The sequence below is a fragment of the Thermobia domestica genome, unplaced genomic scaffold (assembly GCF_964235325.1).
Source record: "Thermobia domestica unplaced genomic scaffold, izTheDome1.hap1.1 HAP1_SCAFFOLD_158, whole genome shotgun sequence".
NCBI lineage: Eukaryota > Metazoa > Arthropoda > Insecta > Zygentoma > Lepismatidae > Thermobia > Thermobia domestica.
In genome coordinates this window covers 12,147-35,206 of record NW_027655901.1, presented here as the reverse complement: position 1 = coordinate 35,206, position 23,060 = coordinate 12,147, and the positions used below count along the sequence as shown (strand labels likewise).

General features: G+C 39.2%; 1 protein-coding gene across 1 annotated transcript in view; it reads right to left on the bottom strand.

Moving 5' to 3' along the window:
* LOC145676473 (uncharacterized) overlaps positions 1 to 22,258 on the bottom strand; it is a 38,884-nt gene extending 16,626 nt beyond the window's left edge. Inside the window, exons 1-4 of the mRNA XM_081747277.1 lie at positions 22,097 to 22,258; positions 19,376 to 20,872; positions 9,279 to 9,644; positions 4,977 to 5,573 (exon numbers count right to left, since the gene is read on the bottom strand). Of these exons, the coding sequence (XP_081603403.1) occupies positions 4,977 to 5,573; positions 9,279 to 9,644; positions 19,376 to 20,872; positions 22,097 to 22,258 (2,622 nt within the window). The remainder of the gene's footprint in view (positions 1 to 4,976; positions 5,574 to 9,278; positions 9,645 to 19,375; positions 20,873 to 22,096) is intronic.
* Positions 22,259 to 23,060: the final 802 nt, after the last annotated feature.

Below are 23,060 nucleotides of genomic sequence, written 5' to 3'. Positions count from 1 at the left end.
AATTAAAATACCGCTAATTTTACAACAATTATGTGATATCTTGAAATAGATAAAAGATAATTGAAATATGGAACAAGAGCGCCCTAGACATTATTATTTTGCGTGAGGTACCGTTATCACAAGTCACCTAGTGGCTTTCCGTTTTCAGCTGTTTAGAACCGCGAAAATAAATGCCGATTTTCAAAATGGCTTGAAATCAAAAGCAGATAAGTGAGTCGTGATAACGGTTTCTCATGTAAAATAATATTGTCTAGGGAGCTCTTGTTTCACAATTCGATTATCTTTTATCTATTTGAAGATATCACATAATTAATGTAAAATTAGCGGTATTTTAATTTTGTCGGGATGAAGACTCTTAAGTGTTATTTTATTCAGCTGGGTGTGACCTATCAACTGATATATTTCTTATCTTTGGACAATATTCGAGGCATAGTGGCTGTGACAGAACGCTTACCTCTGGTACGTGGAGCCCCAGGTTCGATTCCCGACCAAGTAAGTTTGTGGTGGACAACATCGTACCCGTGGGTTTTCTCGGGGTACTCCCGTTTCCTCCCACTTTTCATTCCACCAATCCTTCCATTATCATTCACTTGCCTTAATCATTATCTGCATTAGCCTAAAGGACATAATCGTTTAACGTTAAACTGAAAGATTTCATTTCACTTCATTTTTGGACAATATTTTAGTTAAAGAAAAATTTAACTTAAAAGTCTTCATCCCGGCGAAATTAAAATACCGCTAATTTTACAGTAATTATGTGATATCTTCAAATAGATAAAAGATAATCGAAATGTGGAACAAGAGCACCCTAGACAATATTATTTTACATGAGAAACCGTTATCACGACTCACTTATCTGCTTTCGATTTCAAGCCATTTTGAAAATCTGCATTTATTTTCGCGTTTCTAAACAGCTGAAAGCGGAAAGCCACTAGGTGACTTGTGATAACGGTACCTCACGCAAAAGAAATATTGTCTAGGACGCTCTTGTTCCATATTTCAATTATCTTTTATCTATTTGAAGATATCCCATAATTACTGTAAAATTAGCGGTATTTTAATTTCGCCGGGATGAAGACTCTTAAGAGTTAAAAACATTTTTCAGCCTATCTCGTTAACTTTTTTGAGACTTCCAAAATTTTAGATAAATTTTAAACTTTCATTCAAGCAGCTGTTGCGTCAAAACTATTTATTGTAGGATCATGATTGATACCTCGTTTTGTTCGGAATGAAGCAGTGTTTCCATCTGTACCAGTCAAATTTCCCTATTATGTACCTAAGGCGGGAAATTCTCGCCCAAAGTGGGAAAAACGGAAATGAAAAAAAAATGTCCTCATTATCGCGAATATTTCCCCTCAGTTACACGACACGAACATCCGAATGGTACCAAAAAGGGCTTCATTGTGAAGAGAATGATGTACGAAGAATGATCCGAAGAAAAATAGTCTTGATGCTCTAGCCGATTTACCAATTTTTCCGGGATAATATATTTTCAGTCAATTTTTATTCAATCAGCTACAGCATAAAGACTATTCATTGTAGGAACATGAATCGTACCTCGTCTTTTCCGGAATGAATCCGCCTTTCGAATGGTACTACTCGCATGTCGGTACCGTGTACCTGAAAAACGAAAATTTCCTAAAATTGGATTTTTAAAAAAATCCCTTTTTTAAAATTTGGAACTTTCTGAGCGCCAGGTGTGTTAACCTAAAAGGTACTACATAGTGTATGTAATATCTGTGTAAAATATCAATCTCATATCTTGAAAACTGAGGGCTGGAAAAATTATTTACCCATATGGAAAGAATATCCCACCCTATCCTACATTATAAAATACAACACGATGTTATATAAAAATTATCTGACACACCGCTTTTTATCCGAGGGTCATGAATCGTACCTCGTTTCCTTTGGAATAAGGCACTATGTAGTATGTTTTAGGTGATTTTGAGATACGAGCGTTAACACATAGAGCCCACAGGAAAATAGTGATTTTTTCTTTTAAAAAATCCACTTTGGAGGTAATTTTCTTTCCTCAGGTATACGATACCGATATGGGAATGGCACCGTTGTAAAGGGTCATTCATTCCAAAGGGAACGAGGTACGATCCATGATTTTAGAATAAATAGTGATAATATTGTAGATACTTTACTACACTAATTGTCTAAAAATGAGTAAATAGGGGAAACATTCAGAAATTCGAAATTTTTTTGAGACAACCCTATTTATCCTAAAATCATGAATCTTACCTCGTTCTCTTCGGAATGACTAGGTTTTCAAGTGGTATCACTCGCATGTCCCCTATCTTGTACCTGAGGGGAGAAATTCCCAAAACGGGAAGTTTTTCCTGAAAAAATCCATTATCTCAATTTGGATACGATTTTCCTGCTTCTGGTACAAAATAGGGAAAAATTTGAATAGTACTGTTGGAAACCTTGCTTCATTACGAACATTACGACATTACAAACCGTGATCTCAGGATAAATAGGGAAGTGTCAGGAATTCTTTTTAAAAAGGCTCTAAGATTTACCATTTTTTCTTTATTTAATGTTTGTGACGTCACTACCCCCAGGCATCAGACGCGTGACTTCAAAATGCCCACGAAACATGTTCTTTGATGCTTGCAAGCTTGAATGACTAAAAAAGAACCGGTGTGAAAACTTTTAGGGTCTACTAGAGCTCTCCGAAGGTCGACGCCATGGTACAGATCTGTGCCAAAAGTCCCCAAAGCATTAACCGTTCTATGTTCTATTGTCTTGATCATGTCATAATGAGGATCAGGAGAGTATATTTCAACATCAGTTTTGCCTCAATAAGTAGCATAGTTCTTGTACAGTATAGTTTTTTAGGTTTTTAAAGCGGTTTGTATATTTTTCGATTTTGTCGAAAACGACGCATGAAATTTTACACTCACATCCATATCATTTTGTTCAGCTCAAACAAATTTATCGATTGGAATCTCATTTCTGGACAAACATTGTCTTCCGATAAATGCTAATAATTTTGAAATATTTTGAAATTAACAATCAGTTTCGTTTCAAAGCCTGGAACTACGATAGATTTCCAAACTACACGAATTCAGTAATAAGACCGGAAGTTGAAGATCCATCATTTTCGGTTTCAATCTATTATATAAAATTGAAAGTCACTATGTATGTGACTTCGTACCTCTTGAAGCTCCAGACCGATCTCAATCAAATTTTTAACGTAGATAAGGTTCGGGCCTGGGATGCTTTTTATCATTTCACTTGGACAGTGCAACTTAGGGGAGGATGATATATAAAAATGATCGAAAATAACCGATATCAGTGTTGAACCCATAGTTTTCGGGGTTGCTTAGATGAACAGTGACACTTCCAATGCGTTTAAATCCAAATTCAGCCTCACAACTTGGGAGAGGGGAACGGGGGATATATATATGATCGATATTAGTGTCTAATCCACAGTTTTCGAGGTCGCTAAGATGAACATTGACCCTTCCGATGCCGTTTTAAAAAATCCAGATTCAGCCCCAATTTGTACTTGATATACAAAATGAAACGTATCCTCCCCGTACGAAGAACGGGCAATCTGCTAGTAGTATAAGGTCAAAAAGATAGAACTTATTCCTCGGAAGATGAATTCACATTAAAAAGCAGTTTCTCGATATGATCCTACATTTAGAGAACGCATATCTAAAGAAAGTATGGACAATGAAATGATTAACAGTGTTCAGGGAGGTACGCAAGGAGTGAGTCCTGGAAGTCCGGACCCGCCACAAAATCCCCGACTGTTTTGTAAATTTAGTTTTGTAATTTTAGGGATGATCCTCATATTGAACTTAGACTCCCCGAAAATCTTTGAACTCCCCAGAATTAAATTCCTGAGTACGTGACTGACAGTGGACCAGTCATGTCCATTGGTTCCAGTCACCATAGACAGAATATAGAGCCACAGTTAAAAAGTGTCCGTTCGTTAGTGCATTATGGATATATGGATAGAGTCGAATGTGCCTCGTTGTCCAATGCAGCAGCATTTCCAATAGGTTTCTGGCTTTGGTTGCTGGAAACTGTAACATATTTCTGGTGTGAATTATTCTTCCACTTCACTGATACGAACATGGAGCAGGAAGAGAATACACAACGACGCGCTTCAACCTATATATAATATACTGAACTGAATGACATTTATCAACAAAGGCAAATTTTTAGTATCAACTTTCTTATGTTTATGACTATTCATATATTAAAAAAAAATCCTTTTTGGATCAAAAGATTCGATATATTTGAGGCAAAAATTTTCTTGTAGGCCTTGTATCTAGAGAACTACATATAGTGTTGCCAAACGCAAAGTATTACTTAACTCAGTATGATGTGCTCATTCCATTAAAAAAAAAAAAAAAAAAAAAACGAAAAATCGATTTAGGGGCCGTTCAAAAATTTTGCGACCCCTGATCTAAAAAACTAATTATTGGTCAAGATCGCAATGTTTCGATGCACTTTTTATATCATTTCCGAAATTCTTGGCCAAGACCGCAATCTTTTGATCCATTGTTTTAAAAATCATTCCTAAAATTCTTGCTCTAGATTCATTCAAAGAATCAGTCACCGTTTGGTCACAAACCGGATTTTTTTCTTCGTTCTGAAATGTTATGATTCTGTTAAAGTTGGTCGCTACACGAACAAAACTTGCCTTGGTCGCAAACTGGAGTGATCATAAACTACACAGAATCGACCAACATATTTATAAGTTACCTGTGACGTCATACGTTTATTTTTTCTAAAAGAACAGTTAATTTTAAATTGTGGCTTTTGTAAATAGTAACAAAAAATGTAAATCTTTAATATATTTTACTTTTTCAATGGTATTATGAAAATATGAAAACACGCTTTTAAATTCAATGCTCCCAAAGTTATTACATAAAAAGTTGTTAATCCTGAGTTATTTATAACCCATAATCACAGAAAACATGTTTTATGGAGATTAAAAAACTCACCTTCTTGTTATCCACAGGATCGTCAGGCGATAACTTCCCATTTTCACCGCTAGATGGTACTGGGTTCTTGAGAAGTGGTGCTGATGACGATTTAGTTCCGAGATCGCCCACTAGAGGACTCGTGGGGATTTTTAGTGATGCTGTCGATGGGCTTGGGAGGGATGGGATTTGTTCCTCGCTGGGGGTAGTTTCGAAATTGCTTGATGTAGATCCCGCGGGACTCGATTCTTGTAATAACAACGGTTTCACTTTCGGTTTCGGTAAAGAAGACATTCGCGGTCGCGAAGCCGGTTTCGGTACTGTGTTACTTCCAGGCAGATCTTTGATTGTGTTGTTTGGTGATGCACTGTGAGGTGTGAGGTCACGCGTTCGACGCTGCTGCTGGGGCTGTTTCTGATGTCTATCTATTTCGTCAGCCCCACTCGATGAATCTTCCTTGGTTGGGGAACTGGGACTTCCAGGCATGAATCCATCCTCATTTGTCTGCGTTTCCACGTTTTCACGGCGAACCCAAACATCGGGATTTTTCCTAAAACTGGAAGAGCGTTTTGCAGAATGCCTTCGACGTAGCTTTTCCCAGGTCTCCTTTCGTCGAACCTACAAAAAGAAAAAAAAATCAAATTAATAATCAATAACTAATTAATACAAGGTTTGCAGAATTTCAAACAATAGATTCCGGAAAATGAAATTTTCTAAGGGAAGATTCTGTGACAGAAAAAATAGAGTAGATACTATTATTTTTAAGCAGCTGGTGACATTTCCACTTTAACCCTAAAGAAGGGAATATGGTAGCTTAGTGGAAGAGTGCACAGGTCTGGTATGATGGATCCTTGGTTTGATCTTCTATGTGAATGTGTGCTGTAGAGCATCTTTGGGTTCTCCAACCTTCTCCCACATCGGGCCTCGGTGGCTAAGTGGTAGAGCATTCATCTCTGGTCCCTGGTTCGATCCCAGCTCGCGCCAAGTGAATTTTATGCTGGACAAACACCGTGTGCGTGAGTTTCCTCGGGGTTCTCCCGCTTCCTCCCACTTTGTTCATTCATTTCTCATTATCGCCGTCTCCTTTAGCCTAGCCAGCATAATCGTGGGACGTAAAACTTAAAGATTTTATTATTCTCCTCCCACATTCTCATCCTACCGATTCTTTCACAAACATTCACTTTATTAAGTGGCCTCATCCCGGCGAAATTAAAATACCGCTAATTTTACAGTAATTATGTGATATCTTCAAATAGATAAAAGATAATTGAAATGTGGAACAAGAGCGCCCTAGACAATATCATTTTACATGAGATACCGTTATCACGACTCACTTATCTGCTTTTGATTTCTAGCCATTTTGAAAATCGGCATTTATTTTCGCGTTTATAAACGGCTGGAAACGGAAAGCCACTAGATGAGTTGTGATAACGGTACCTCAATCAAAATCATATTGTCTAGGGCGCTCTTGTTCCATATTTCAATTATCTTTTATCTATTTAAAGATATCACACAATTACTATAAAATTAGCGGTATTTTAATTTCGCCGGGATGAGGCCTCTTAATCATCCGGCTCCTTTCGCCTACACAGCGTATTACGAGAAAGTAGACATTTCATTTCCACCTTAAAGCAGTGGCGGATTTAGTTCAGGGCCAAGAGACCTAGTCGCCCCAGTTTTTTGAGTTACGAAAATAATTTACGCTATTATTTATACTTTTTGGAACTTTACAGTAAACTCATGATATATACCTATCACAGCCTGGTTCACAGCCTGCCCGCCAGTTTTTAACTTCTAGATCCGCCACTGCCTGAAACGTTTCAGAATTCCATTGGACGTTTATATAGTACATACCAGTAACGGGCTATATTTTCTTACAGACTCTTTCCCGCAAATCAAAATATCGAGCACAGTACTATACAAGAATTTCCATCGGGATTCATTAGTCCCGAAGATGCCAAAAAACTTGTATTCGTGAAAAATCTGAGAACCTTCAAATTGAGAGCGATGTACAAAAATTTAAATTTAAATTTTCATACTCAGTGTCTCCACAGAGCAACATTCCCCTTAAAACACTTAAATAATAATGTAAGTCACAGTGGCGTATTTAAGGGGGGCTTCCGGGCTAGCATGGGTGCTTCATAGTTCATTCACCCGATGAGGTGAAAGGATAGGTAGAAAGGATAGGTAGAAAGAAAGACATAATTCATTGCGTTTGTACTCTCATAATGTAAGTTTATTGTGGTTAAACCAGGATACTTGTGCTCTACATTAATTAGTCACATGTGATTAACTTGGTCAACTACTACGTGCTAATCAGAGATTCTGAATACACTTCTGATAACCATGCGTTAGTCAAACCCTTAGTATGGCACTATTCATACATCAAAACGACTCTGCATAAGGCCCAATATGTTTGAAATAAAAGCAATTGGAGATAGTGAATAAAAACTTGGGGATATACTATACATCGGCCTGTTCTCACATAAAATGTATGTTCAGGCTATAAAATATGCTAGCCTAAACTGAACATTTCATTTATGCATAAATTACAAATAATAATTTCATGAAAGAAAATAATTAAATTTTCAGTATAATTATTGACAACACTATTAAACTTCTTACTGAACTTTTTTTTTGGGGGGGTGGGGGGGCATGGAACGTTAACAACTCTACAAGCAATTAGGTGAAATAACAGAATGGACTCCGTCCATAAATTTACTCTTTCCGTTTCGTATTATTTTCGAATTTGTTTCATGTTTCTTTCCTTCAGAATACAGGGTTTCTCCATAAAATAATGAGATTGGGTGCCGCGCGGCGCTCCAGTCACCAGTAGCGCGCTCCTCAGCGGGTTATTTGTTGTGGGGAGTCTAAGCCAGTGTTGCCACACTTGGTACAATTGTACCAAATTCAGCCCTTTTTGTCATTCATTGGCCCGTTGGTACCACGCTGGCATTTTCAGCCCCTTTTGTGAAAAAGTTGGTACAATTCTACCCAATTCAGCACCGTTTAACAAATACTTGTTACATTTTCAAAAGTGTCAGTAAGACTTTTCTTACATCTCACGTTACCCATACTGCGTGTTGTACTCTTAAAAAATGCTGTTGAACATTCATTCTGTGACGTTGCACCGCATAACGCTACGAACTTTTTGTGGAATATTCGTAATTCAAACTACACTGGGAAACAAATGACGCTAGATGGGCTCATCCGCGCCGCGTATGAAGACGAGAAAGAAGCAGTGTGGTGGAAATTTTAACTTGAAATTTAAACACACACACACACGTTCAATGTTCTGAAGAAGACCAGTGCGTGCTAAAGTAAGTGTGTAATTTATGTGTCATTACAAAGATTCTACAAGAAAACGGTTCTACACCGGGTCCTCCTATTTGGATGGTTTTAAAAAGTATTTTTTTAAAAAGAATACTTTCTTGATTTGGACTCTTCGAAGAGGGGGAGGAGTATTATAGAACTTTACCCTTTTTAGTTTCATGTTATAGAGTCATGTATTACACTGGTATAAAAAATGATGAATTCAGCCCTTTTTGTTTCAATTTGGTACTATTTTTCAGCCCATTTCAGAGCTAGAACTGTGGCAACACTGGTCTAAGCTAAGCAACGCATCGGGTGGTCGTGGCAGTTGTATCCGAACTGTACGCAGTGAGAATCATGCGTGGCACCGAAAATGCTTTTGAAATTTTGTCACGACAGAGAACATGCGAAACATTCGCTGGAGCAGCGCTATGAGATTAAATTTTGCTTTCACCTGTCTTACAAACACATACCCTGTCAACGACCCGGGTTTTCCGCTGGTTCAGTAAGTTTATTGAAGACATGGAGCGAACGACAATCGGAGTCCAGAAGATTTTTCACTTTGGCCACATTTTTGTTCAAGCTACTCGTTGAAGGACGTCCAGATCGCTCCATGTCTTCAAATTTCTCTCATCTGTTCTTGAACTCATTGAACCACCGGAAAACCTGGGCCCTTGACAAGGTGTAGTCTTTGTAAGCCTTCTTGGGCAAGACAAACGTTTCGGAAGTAGTTTTGCCCAGGTGAAAGCAAAATTTAATGCAAATATTCCATTTGTCACGTTTTCTGCCGAGACAAAAACTCAAAACCGGCTTTTGCCCCACGCATGATCTTCACTGCATCAAATTGGACGCGACTGCTGCCCAGTGCGTTGCTTAGCTTAGACCCCACCGCCGGGGAGCGCCCTGCTGGGGACTGCAGCGCCACGCGGCGGCCACTCTTTACTTTACGGACGAACCCTGTATGTTAATTTAACGCTCTTTGTGCTATAATATTTTGTCGTTATTCATTACCTTATTGCGAGCAGGATCAGGCGACCGGGACGCTCTATCTCTTGGAGAAGCAGTTCCAATCCCAGACTCTGGCCCAGCTTCCAAAGACTCACTGAGTGACTCCCGAGAACTAGCAACGTCCTCAACATGTCCTCCATCTTCCGAATCCTCTGACAGTGGCGAATGTGAAGAGGATCGACGACTGGTGTCGTCCTCAGAGCCACTGAGCACCAGAGAACTGCACTCCGAGACCCACGTGAAGCTTGAACTTCGGGAGAGGTCCAAGGGTGATGTCTGTGTCCCAACGTCCGCTGTGATGTCAGGGGCAGTTGTTGGTGTGATGGTGTCGTGGACTCTTTGGATGAAACTTTGAAGGTCACCTGGACTCTGAAACATAACAAAGACATAATTACAACACGTGAAAAGGAAATCAATCACATAAATTAAGTGTCTAAGAATAATATGCATAAATAATAACAAAATAATCAGGAGTCAGTGACAATAATACAAAAAACATAAGTTTACAGTTTTTGCTGTGGTAATATGTCAAGTAGTGGTCATTCTTTTAATTTCTCTTTGATCAAATTATCACCTGAGACAATTAGCCACAAGATTGTTCATTCGTCTGTCGACATGTATCAGCGCAAAAATAGTAAAAGATAACGAGAAACGGTTTTTTTGGAATTGATCCACCATGCCATCCTTAACCCCCTATTCAAACCGCAAATGGTAAAAATCAACCATTTCCGGTTTTAACATTGCTCACCATAGAACAAAAACGTAAGAGATAGCAAAAAGCATTAAAAAAAAAAAAAAAACGATTCCCCGTTCCAAGAATAGGTTCCACCTGCGCCCTTTTCTTAATACCAAAGCCGGAAGTGGAAGAAATGTACTATCATTTCCGGTTTTAATATTGACCTTCCTAAAGCAAAAAACGATAAAGAGATAACGAGAAATGTGCTTGATTCAATCCACGATTTTCGGCTTCAACACTAATTGCCATAGTCAGGGACGTACGCAGGGGGGGAAGACCTGGGGGTCCGGACCCCCCCCCCGAAATTCCGACTTTTTTTAAAATTTAGCCTAATTTTAGGGGCAATTTTAGGAATTTTAATACAAAATACCTTCATATTTAGTTTGGAACCCCCCCCCCGAAATAAATTCCTGGGTACGCTATTGGCCATAGTGAAAAAAGGGCAGTGTACAGCGAGAAGTCGTTTATATATATATACAGATTCTGTAGCGTAAGAATAAGTTCCACTTCCGGTTTTATTCCTCTATTGCAACATGAAATATCAAAATCCACAGAGTGAATTCAATAATAAGAGACAACAAAAGGTTTTCTGATATGGATCCAGGATTAGTATGGAGCTATTACAAATGAGTTACCGGGTTACATACCCTCTAAGTACCAGATTATTACAAATGATTCAACCAATTTCATAAATTCACTGTAGCTTTATTATTAGATAATTGTCTAAAAAAAAAAATGCAGATTCAAGATGGTGATAGGCGCGGAGAAAGCTTATGTTGTGCTCGAGTCTCATTCATATTAGTCTGTCCGAATAGTACAACGACACTTCCAAACGCAATTCTAGAAAGATCCAGCAATTGCCAAGTCCACTCGGCGATCGTGTGCACAGTTTATAATTTCAGGATACCTCTGAAGGGGTTGAGTTGAGTTGATTTTGAGTTTAACGTCCCTTTTCAGCAGCGAGGCTATATGAGACGTGGACCTACTGATTAACGTGGAATCCGAACCACATGAGCTCCCGCCGGGAATCGAACCCGGGTCTCCCACGCCAAAGGCGCGTACGCTAACCGCTTAGCCACGGAGGAGCTCACCTCTGAAGGGGGAATCAACTGGTGGGCCTACAGTAAGAAACGATTGAGCGCGTGAAAACGAATTTTAGACGAAGCCCACAGAAGTCGACGAACAGAGTAAGCAGAGAGCTGAACATACCACAACCTACTGATTAAAAGATTTTACAGAAACGATTGAAGTAGAAGCTTTACCCCTTGCAATTGTTACAAGCTCTGACGCCTAATGACTCAGTCAGACGCTCTGAGTTTTCGGCACAGTTACAACAGCTTATGGAAGAAGATGTATTTTGTGAGAAACTCCCCAACAGTGATGAAGCAACATATTTTGTGAATGTCACTGAGAAGAACTTTTTGAGATTCTCAATATGTCTGCAAAGTTTTGCTACAATAATGTCCAACAATAAAGTTTCAGTGAATTTATGAAACTGGGTCAATCATTTGTAATAACCCTGTATAATGTTTCAACTTTTATTCCTCTACTAAAACCGAATAGTGAAACTTGCGGTGTCAAAATCAAGGGCGCCGATTTCTCTGTAAATTTAGGGGGAGAGGGCATTCAGATGCTGAAGGCATATATGAGGATTTTAAGACAAATTATGCATTCAAATTATGTCAAATATTGTATATTCATAAATACAATGCGGGGGCCCACATGAGCTTTGGGAGGGCCGGCTCCCTTCCCCCCGGAATCGGCGCTCTTGGTCAACATAGATTCCTTCATAGTAATAATCGTAGAAGAAACTGATTTAATATGGCTTCAACGTCCAAAGCACTGGTTAAATCTCCGACCTTATCCCTTTATTGAAACCGGAAGTTATACATCTACTTCCGGTTTCGGTATTCAATTCGTATAGTTTGGTAGTCTGTAGTTGTCTCACACTATGAAATGAAACCTTGGTATCTTTTTGATCACGGTAGTTCAAATGCGGGACCCTCATTTTTACTGTGAGAAGTCTCTGGTTTAATTTTAGGCCACACGAGATTGTGGTGTACAAAATCATGTCCATGAAGGTTTTATCAAGGTCACAAAGTCTGAACTGGTGACCCGAAGAGATCCAGAAACCCAAAAGCAGCACAAATGTTTACTGCAGAGTTGTATAGTTAATTAGTGATGTTCATTGCTTGAGCTCGCAGGTTCATTTGTTTGATTCTCGGTGTGACTTTTCCCAATCAAGATAACCATGTTTTGAGTATTTCAAATATAATTTCATCTTTATTCGTCTTCCCATACGAGATTTTTGAATATATCATACATACAAAAATATTTAACCTTGATATACCTTGGTCTGATAAACCTTGTAGTTATCTTTCAGTGCAATGCACGACACAGATGCAAAAAGAAAGCAAGAAAGAAAATTATATTTAGCAAAAAGGCAATGAGAGAGACGAGAATCTCGTTTGTCAGAATTGTATTACTAACCTCTCACATATTCTTTGTGTATGACGACATTTGGTCTCCGGGTCCTACCGGGCCACTCCGAATCATGAGTTTCTCCAGCTCACCGTGTCTGACTGACACTAGGCTTTCCGGGTAATAACTCACGAAGTTCATCGTCTATTCCATTACTAGGGAATTGATTTTGCATGCTGTTCTGTGCATAGGACCGGATTCAAATCCTGGTTTAGATTTAGGTTTTGGGTCCACTTTAATAGAGTTTGCTTCTTTCATAATCCCGATGTTCCTTCATAATGTGGATTCAAACTTAGAATGCAGATCGGTAGATAGATACATCAAAATCTAACATGGCATCTAAAAGCAGAGACTTCGGAGGAAAAGGGAGGTGAAGAAGAAAAATGTTTCACCCCTTCCTTTTCTTCCTTCCACGAGAGAGAGAGAGAGAGAGAGAAGAACTGAAAAAGAAACGATAAAGATAGAGAAGAGAGAGAAAAGGTGATAAAAAAGAAGAAAGAGAGAAAGGTGAAAGAAAAGCAAACAGGGCTCTTCCCAAAAATCAACAATGAAAATGAAATCTTTTACCATCATTTCCTTTTTAAATTACTTATATTCTATTGTTGTATTTGTATTATGTTGGTTCGATTAGAAAATGAAAAATGAAATCAAATCTTTGAGTTTAACGTCCCATGATTATGCCCTTTAGGCTAAGAGAGACGATGATTAAAGCAACTGAATGATGATGAAAGAATTGGTGGAATGAAAATGAGGGAGGAAACGCGAATAGCATATTGGAAAAAAATACGGCAGCAAAGATGTCGCCAAACACTAAAATTCTCATGTTGCAATAGTTATCATTGAAAGCTCTGAGCAAAGTGTCTACGGTTTCTCGGCTGTTACTTCCACACACGGGCGCCGATTTTGCAAGGGTCAAGGAGACCCGAACTTTCAAAGTTTTCTTCGACCTTCTTTCACAAATCGGAGTATTTTTTCTGGGATATCTGACAACGGAAGACATATATCGGTACCTGAACGGGCCCCTCCAGAGTTACTCAGAAATCGGCACCACTGCTCCCATCTGACTGGTTACGTAATTAGAAACACAATTGCGACGTATAACAATGAACATAATCAACAATGCTTTTGCATAAAACCTTTTGGAAGCAAGTTGTCGCCACTTGTCGGTATTCCAATGCTAAGAAGAAGAGTCTGGAAGTCGCCTGGCTGTCAGAGATGTAGTAAACACAAAGATTCTTGTTGTTGCTGTTTGGCTGCTAACAAGCGCTCTCGGTGACAGATTTGTGGTTGCACATTCAATCCTCTAACCAGTTGGCTGTTGTATGTGTCGCTTCTTTTGGTCAAAGGAAATGATAATCTACACAATCTGAATACAACTGAATGTCACTTCAAGGACACCGGACACTACAAGACATACGTTCAAGTACGTGGATTAGCTATTTCTCTGACAGGCTTCAGAGACAAAATACAGCCTTGTTTTTAGGGGATAGTTCTCTTGGGAAATTGACCAACCGGTGTATCAAGATACTTTCGTCTCAAGATGTTTTAGCACCAAATACAGAGTGGTTTGATCAATTTCGGGCGTAGGATAGTACTTTGGGTTCTGCCCTCGCATTCGGAAGGCAGCCATCTTGAGTGTTTTCTTTAAAGGGTTTCTTGAATTACACTAGGCGAATACTGGAATTGTATCTTTACAAACAGCCGTGCCCGTCTTACTTCTACTTCGTTTAGCACCATTGTTGATTATCCTAGCAGTGAAGGAAGTCTGCATGCTGACCACTCAACATCGAAATGGAAGCTGTCTGGTCAGTCATAGCTACACTGAGAAAAAAAGGACTAGGATTTCCGTATGGATACATCGTATTTACGCGGGTGCGCTCCTTAAGTAATTTCATGTATAAAAGTACAGCAGGTGGGAACACCATGCCAAGTCTGGAGTTCGGCGTCGAACTAGACTCGCTGTGATTGGATAATTTTATTCACATGATTGATTTCGTGTTAAAAAACTATTACTCTCGTAAGGTAGAAAGTCACAGATTTAGAAAGAACCAAGAGGGGACACTCGTAGGAAGGTAGTAACAACATTATATACCTAAGTTACCACCGTCGGAATGGGTATGGCGTTAATTCTAGATTTGAAATGGTGGTCCCAGAATACAAAATTTTCGCTGGACGGTGGTGTAGATCGTACTACTGATGAAACAACATTACTTAATGTGGTGACACCCGTAACCTGGTAAAAACAGCATTTATATGGCGACTGGATTATGCATTTTTCTCCGTGTAGATCATCATGCGGCGTAACGTTAAAAAAAAGATTTGACTGATGTTCCTAATGTAAATTGCCCTAGCAATTGCATGTAAAATTGTTAAGAAATAAAATAAGAATGATAAACTCCTCTAGCACGAAGCCCCAAACAGTGGTGGATCTAGCCCAGGGCCAGGGGTCTAAACCTCCCAGTTTTTTGAATGACAAAAATAATTTAAGGTATTTTTATATATTTTTTAAAGTTTATAACAAACTCTTGATTTATCTATCATAATCTGGGTTCTGGCTGCCTCCCCCCACTTTTTACCTTCTAGGTCCGCCACTGATCCCAAACGGCTGAAGCCAATCAGTCAACGGGTTTTTAAAGTTGCAGGATGTCTGGCCATCGCCACAGCCGGAGTCCTCTTGCTCTTTCTACAGTAGCTTCCCACCTGTCCTAAACATATCTGTTTTTCCCCAGTGGTCACTCACCTACACACTGACCAAATTCATATGGGTCAAGTTGCCCAGACCATTCTCAAAATTTGTACATCTAAGTCAATCGTTCCTGCTAAAAATCTGCTTAAATTTGAACGTTACTGCTCAGTAAACAACACCGTTATTCACATTTTAAGTGTCCGGGCCAACTGAACTGGAGGTAAGGTTAGCAGGACATAGACCTGAAATTTAAAAATTTCCTGATCTGATTACGTGAATTATTCCCGGAACTTTTGTGCTGAAAACTGCTCGAATTTGAATTTTACTGCTCAGTAAGTAACACAGTTATTCACGTTTTAAGTGTCCCGGCTGATATGACATTCAGTTAGTAGCAGGGCCGTAACTTGTGTGTGGGGGGCAGGGAGCAACTGCCTCCCAGGGAAGCTTCCCGCTGTTCGAGGGGGGGGGGGCCCATTTTAAGACAAAATTTTCTTACTCCATATACAATACGAACATGAAATTATAAATAAAGCATCAAACAGGTTCACTAGATTACAGAAACAAAACAGCACTCAAAAGGTAAATAAAAAACAAAAATGGGTCATGGGCCCAATGCAGTGAAAAAAATGTATACTATTAGGGGCCCTAGAAATAATATTTATTCGCATGGATTTGAAATTTGTCAATATTGTCCCCTTGATTAATTTGTCATGTATGGAACGGGCCCCGGAGATCTTACTATGCGGAAGGCCCACAGGCTCCGGGAGAGGCTGTAAAGAGTAAGAGAAAGATGGAAAGAGCGGGCCCAAGAATTAGAAAAACAACTTTTTCTAGGGGGCCCAAATACGCATATTAATGCTTGCCCCTCCAGAAAAAATCTAAGTTACGGCGCTGGTTAGTAGGTATATAGTTCCAAAATTTCAGAAGTTGCTAATTTTGAATATGTGATGTGATCATTCCTGCTGAAAAATGTTCGAGTGTCGACATTATTTCTTGGAATATAACGCCATTACTCACATTTTGCTTGTCTCGGAAACTTGACAAGTTAGCCTGGACATATAATATTGTCCTAAAATTACAATACTTGTTAATCTGACCTCACGGAAAAATTCCATAGTATTCAATTTTGATAATCTCAGAAGAACCTGTAAACTATTGGCTGTAGCAATTCTTCAAATCGCTCTGTCACAGTCTTTTTACTTTCCCATATATTACCTGTAAATTTTCGCTGTAACAAAGCAAAAAGAAGTTTTCTCGTACCATTGCAGCCACTTTTTATCTTCACCATCAGTCGCAGATGTGGGCATAAAACTCCGTCTAGTGGAAAAAATTCAGCACAAGGTCGACCACTTGGCTTCGTCCAGATTCGCCTGTGTGTGTCCCTTTCTACCTCTTCTGCTCTCACATATGGAAAATCCTGGATCACTCGACCTGTCTGCCATGTGGTCACGAACAAGCTACGTACGTATGGATGTGTTATAGTTGGGTCATTCAGCATCAAAATATGAAAATATGCCACACTGAACTTTTGAAAATGAGCCATTGTTTTAAGGTAGACTTACAGTTGAAATAATGATTCTAGCTTGAGAAGACTGCATTTCTCCAACATATAGACACAAAATAGAAATAATTAAAATAGGACACCTCCACCCATTCAATGTAGCTGCACTCAGACTTTGTATTCGTCTTTCAGTACCGTGGTTCTTAACGTGGGCTTCTCGCTTCCAAAGGGGTGCTGGGGAAGAAAAGGCCGATTGCGGAGCGATAGACAATTTAGGGGACGTTTAATGGAAGGGAAAAGATGGTTAATGTAAGCCAAGTTAGAAACAAAATTTCCTTCCACTTGCTTTGCCTCTGATGAATGGGGTTCTTGGTTTGATCCCAGTTCGCGGCAAGTGAGCTTTGTGGTGGACAAACACCATGTGCTTGGGTTTTCTTGGAGTTCTCCTGTTTGCTCCTACTTTATTCATTCCACCATTTCATTCACTTCTCATCTTCACCGTCTCCTTTAGCCTAGCCGACATAACCATGGGATGTATAACTTAAAGATTTCATTTCAGTTTGCCTTTCGCTTGCGATTGTCACAAAATCTAGTTTTCGGGAGAAGCAAAAAACGAAAGAAAAATATTAACTTTTTACTTGGCATGTGCCTTTTTTACAAGCAACAACTCAAACTAAAATGTAGGCTTAGCGTTGTCAGAGATAGACACATTTGTAGGCCACCTGTACTTAGTATTATGTGGTAAAAAAAAAAAAAAAAAAAAAAGTAAATAGTGCCAAAAATGGGCACTCGCCCATACTGAACTAAGATACGGATATATCTACCAGCCTTGTACTTAGATAAATTACGTGTAAAACGACAACGGGTGCTCAGGACAATCGCGTCCACAAAAGGGGACCCTAGGCTTGAAAAGGTTGAGAACCACGTTCTAATATATGTGTTTGTCACTTGAGTTATCCCTAAAGGCAGATTACAGCTACAATTTTGCTCGCATTTCAACCATCGTACTCTTCTGAACGACTACCTCTTCAAACCGCATACCCAGTGGCGTAGCCATACGGGGGTCCCGGAGTGCAGGCAAGGGCGCCGATCCTGGGGGCCCTGGCCCCCCAAAACTCTTTTGGGACCCCTATTGTATTCATGAATATACAATATTTGGCATAATTTGAATGCAATTTGTCTTAAAATTCTCATATATATACCTTCTGTATCTGAATGCCCCCTCCCCAAATTTACAGAAAAATTGGCGCCCTTGGGTGCAGGTCTCCTACTCGAAATGTTGGCCCTAGTGTTCTGCCTTGTTACTAGTGGCCATGTTCCTACTAACTAAACTACTAAAGAACGTAATATAGGTTCGATTAATACTCCGTGCTATCAAACATTCAAAACTATTTTTTTAATGCAATTGAAACTGCAACTGATCCCTATAGTACCAATCTTTTTGTTGACCACTATAAAGAAAATCGGTTGCTGTAATGTCTGGAGTGTAAAGTTAAAATTAGAATGTGATTCTCTTATTTATATATAAACCATGTATAAGCCGGAAAACTCTAGGAAAACCTCAATCAGTCGGATAACCCTTGGAGTACCAAGATATAAATTTTACTTAAATGCCCAAGATGGGGTTAATTTGGCCCCATAGGTTTTTGTGACTCTAAGGCCAGCAAAGAGATCAAATGATATTCTATTGTTACAATACAAGCAATGAACATTTATTGTAAAGAGGAAAATGTACACTCCGCATAAAAAAATTGCGACAGCTAACGCCGTGCAGCTAGGCCACCCAATATACACCTTCTTATCCCATAATCGTGTCTAGTTAAGAGACCCCTCTCTCTCTCCTCCTTCCTTCTCTCCCATACTAAAATTAGCTAACAACATGAACACAATTCTAATTTCAAACTACACATGTATTAGTATCGACAAAATGAAATAACAAAACCGAGACGAAACAAGATTCATAAGTTGATTTAGGGAGAAACTGAAACACATAATGAAAAATTGAAACCAATAGATGTCTATTACACAGAGGTTCAGAAATGAGGCAGAGAGAGAGAGAGAGAGAGAGAGAAGGCGAGAGAAGTAGAAAAAGAAAAGGGAGAACAGATAAAAATGTGGAATTTTAAACTTAGTAAGAAACGAACCTAACATTATAAAGTACCAGAAATCCAACAGTAATATAGAAATAACGTTTGTTTTTATATTTTTTCAGGACTGTTCGTATATATAGAGGATGCTTGAAACATTCATTAAGTCTCTTTCATAAAGGATAACATACTCAACTTCCAGTAGAACTGTAGATCTCACACAGACACATTTAAGATAATGTCAAAAGTTTAACACACATGCTTTGTTTCCGCGTGGTTCGGTTGTAAATTCGGTAGTGTTCATTGGACGTACTGATGCAAACTGCGCTCAAAATCAATATACCTAACCCTCGCTGAGTACTAGGGGTTTAAAAAAAAAACATGCGTTTCCTCTGCTCCACCCTGTACTATTATGTCATGTATTTATAAGTTAGGAGAGTACTAAAAGATTTAAGGACGTAATAAAAATAGAAAAATATACATAAACGTCATGAATAACTTTCACGGAAACATTTAACTTCTAAGAATATCCAAAACAATCTTAATAAGACGTAAGCCTCAAGAATTAAAGAAGTAATATTTAACAATATTAATAAGCAGTGAACTTACCTTGTTTGTAGCAGCAGGACTTCTAGATGATTCGTCCCACCTACGCAGCTCCTGGCTGGTTTGTTTCTGATGAGAAGTGTCTATATGATTCTCTGGTTCGATTCCAGACCCATTTTGTTCTCTTGAAGCACTCAGAGATGTCGAATGTTTCTCGATACAATTCTCCGAAAGTTTAGGAGAAATTTTGCACATGCTTTTATTGTTATTATCATCGCTAATACTTTTCTTCCCGATTTCTGTATGCACTCCGTTGGTTACTGGTGACGGTAACTTGTTTACCCATTCTGGAAAATTTGGTGCATTTCTGGATCCTCCAGAAAATTTACATTTATCGAACTCTGAATCATCTTGATCCTCTTTGTCCAGCACTGTTCTTTTCACCACTACTGGCACGTAATTTCCAGTAGGTCGTGGTTTTACTGGAGGCCTTCGTTGAATCTTTGCGGAAGGTTTCGTTGGCGGGGAAACCTCATTGACTGGTGATGGGATGTGATTTCTAATTGGTACCACGGGAACCGTTGCCGCCTTATCTGGAATAATTTTGTCTTTTGGAATTCTTTGGGTCTTGAGAGGAAATGTGGCAGGTTCATATCTCTTTGTGTCCCACGAATCACCCATTGCATCTGCAAGACTGGATAATTCTACCCGCTGTTTGATAATACAGCCAAATTTTGGATGTCTACGAACTGAACTCGTCTCTCCCGTTTCATCCAGGGACCTTCTGGTCTGTAGCTGCGGATGATGAGGAATTACTGAACTTTTTGTGGTCTCCTCGCTATCAAGAGACCTCGATCGAGTCAACCGAACTCGTTCTAACTGCGATAACTTCGGGAATTTCGCTGTTCCCGAAGGACTTTCGAACACGTCGTTATCCCCGCCACTTTCATTAGTCAGTGATGATATTGAGTTCTTATCATCTGTAGCTGAAGAACAGTGCTGTTTGCGTGTAGTTGGAGCTCCTCCAAGCTCTCGAAGCTCTGAATCTATTATACTGTTAAACTCTGCAAGAATGCTGTCCGACCACTGGCTCAACTGGTCATTGTCGAGGACCAGCGGTCGCCAGGGGTTGCGGTCCCGTCGCGTCGCTATGGTGTGATATTTCAAGTACTCCGATGGCGACAAACGGTGTGATGAATTAGATTGTTTATTCTTATTAGTTGCTGCAGGGATTGAACCAGTGAACGCCGGACACGACGTCCGTCGACACTTGCGGCCAGAAGATAATTTGGTCCCTTCTTTTCTATGGTCCTTTCCTACAGGTAATTCCGTAAATATATCATCATGTTCCGCCGCGTCTTCATCGCTTGAGTGCTTTGTCTTTTGGTTTCGAATGTCTCCGTTACATAAAGTCTTGTGGTGGCCAATTTCTTTCTTGTTTACGGCATCTCCAGGGCTTTTGTCTCTCGTTAGGCCGTTGTGGTTAATCCTGGAGGAGGACGTTGTGGAAGATTCTGGTTGTTGAGTTTGAAGTTTCTCAAAAACTTCACCGATTTCATCCTGAAACGTAAAAAGAAAAATAGTTTTAGACAAAATTTCTATTATACATTTGTTTTGTTTTTTCATGTACAGAAATTAAAGTTTAGTACAGAAGTAAACATTTTTTACACTTCAAGCTCTCAACGACTTCAAGTATTGATGCCATTTTTTATATGTTGTTTTAGACCAATGATTTATATGAGAAATTATTTTTCCGTTTTTTTTTTTTTAAATTTTAAAAGTACTGGAATTTTAATTATATCATTGTGATTTTACTGATTGCTTCTTCAAGTCTGCTTGTATGTTCCTTAAATATTCATTTTTGCGTTTTTCAAAATGATTTGAACAATAAAAAATCATTCCATAAGTGTCAAAACTCTCTACAGATAATTAAAATTACATATATTAAAGTACTTTTGACTACATTCTAAAGTTTTGGTTGACACGGTCGTAGTAGTTCAAAATTCTTCTGCCAAGTGACAAAGTAACAAGCAATGATGATAACCTCAGGGGCGGATCCAGGGGGGACGATCCCCAGAAGAAGAGACTTTCTTATTTTATATATAAATAAAACCCATCTCAGAGTTTGGAACTCTTAAAAGTAGCTCTAAGTAGCAGTATTACAACCCACTGCCCCCCCAGAAGTCCGTCCTGGATCCGCCCCTGGCATATCCATGGGAAAAATCAAATTTCGTGGATTTTTTGACACTCGAATTGAGATATAGGAAACTTTCGTCGAAATTAACAGCATATATGGGATTTTTTCACGGTATGTAGCTTATAATCCACGCCAATATATATGACTAATTATATATTTGAACTGAAAACTTAAACATTACCAAATATTGAAATATATTCGTAAAATTGAGATTTATTATGATTGTACAATAATGCATGTAATAATCCGGACTTAAAGATTGATTATTTGTAATTTAATTTGAAAATTTACGATGGTCATTTTATAGATAACACACTATGACAACACTGCCGAGTGGATAATGAAATCGAGATAAACATTTTGTCAATTAAAGCTGAGGTCTTGAGACAGCAGGACATGTGCTTGTGCTTTCTCTAGTGAACACAATGTGGCTGTGACAAGTATTGGAATTGGAGGCGGCAGATGTCTCGGATAACGTGTCTATTGAAGATCAGAGGTCGTACATAAAGATTGAAACTGTACATGCAAAAAATTCCACAGAAATTCACAGTGATTTTGTGAAGTTTGTGGTGAGACAACAGTAGTACAGTTTCTCGTTGGGCAACTCGTTTCCGTAGTGGTCGTGTAAGCATAAAGGATGATGCAAGACCAGGAAGGCCGAAATCATCAACCGATGAAAGAAGTGTGTAACTTATGGCAGATGTACTTGAACAAGATGGCCGTGTCACACGTGAGGAACTTTCTGACATCACAGGGACTACATCTGCGTCAGTATACCGAATTCTGACAAGTGATTTACAGAAAAGACAAATTTCAGCCCGATGGGTCACCCACTTCTTGATTGCTGAACAGAAATAAACACGTCTGGACAACGCAATGGTGCTGAAATAAAGATTCAACGTTGAAGATGAGGACTTACTGCGTCGAATTATTGCTATTGATGAAACGTGGATTACAGACTTTAAGCCGGAGTTGAAATAACAACCCACGAGTGGACAGCCCAATCTTCCCCAAGACCAAAAAAATGTAACCGGTCTCAATCCAAGGTTAAACAGATTATGATTTTTGCTTATGATCACGAAGGCATTATCATAACGGACAGAGTTCTAAACGGAAGAGATGCCACAGCAGCGTGTTATTGTGATTTCCTGTTGAAACTGCACAGAAAAATGCACAAAACCGCAGTTGTTCAGGCCGGGTCCACTGATTCTTCACAACAACGCTTGTCCGCACACCCTGATGCTGTGCGTAAAAAGCTTTGCAAATACGGTTGGGAAATGTTACCTCATGCTCTTTATAGTCTGGAGATGAGTCCGCCAGACTACAACCTGCTCCCACAGTTGGAACATTGTATGTGTGGGCGTCGGTTGTCACTGCGTCGGAAGTCGGAAGAGCTTTCTGTAGCCGTTACCCGAACCATTCGACAGCTTCACAAAGATGACGTCCTTGATGGAATACAGAAGTTATCCGGACGTTGGGATTCCGTCACTGCCAAGCAATGAGATTATATTGAAGCTTGTAAATAGATCTTCTCTTCACAATAAACGTGTA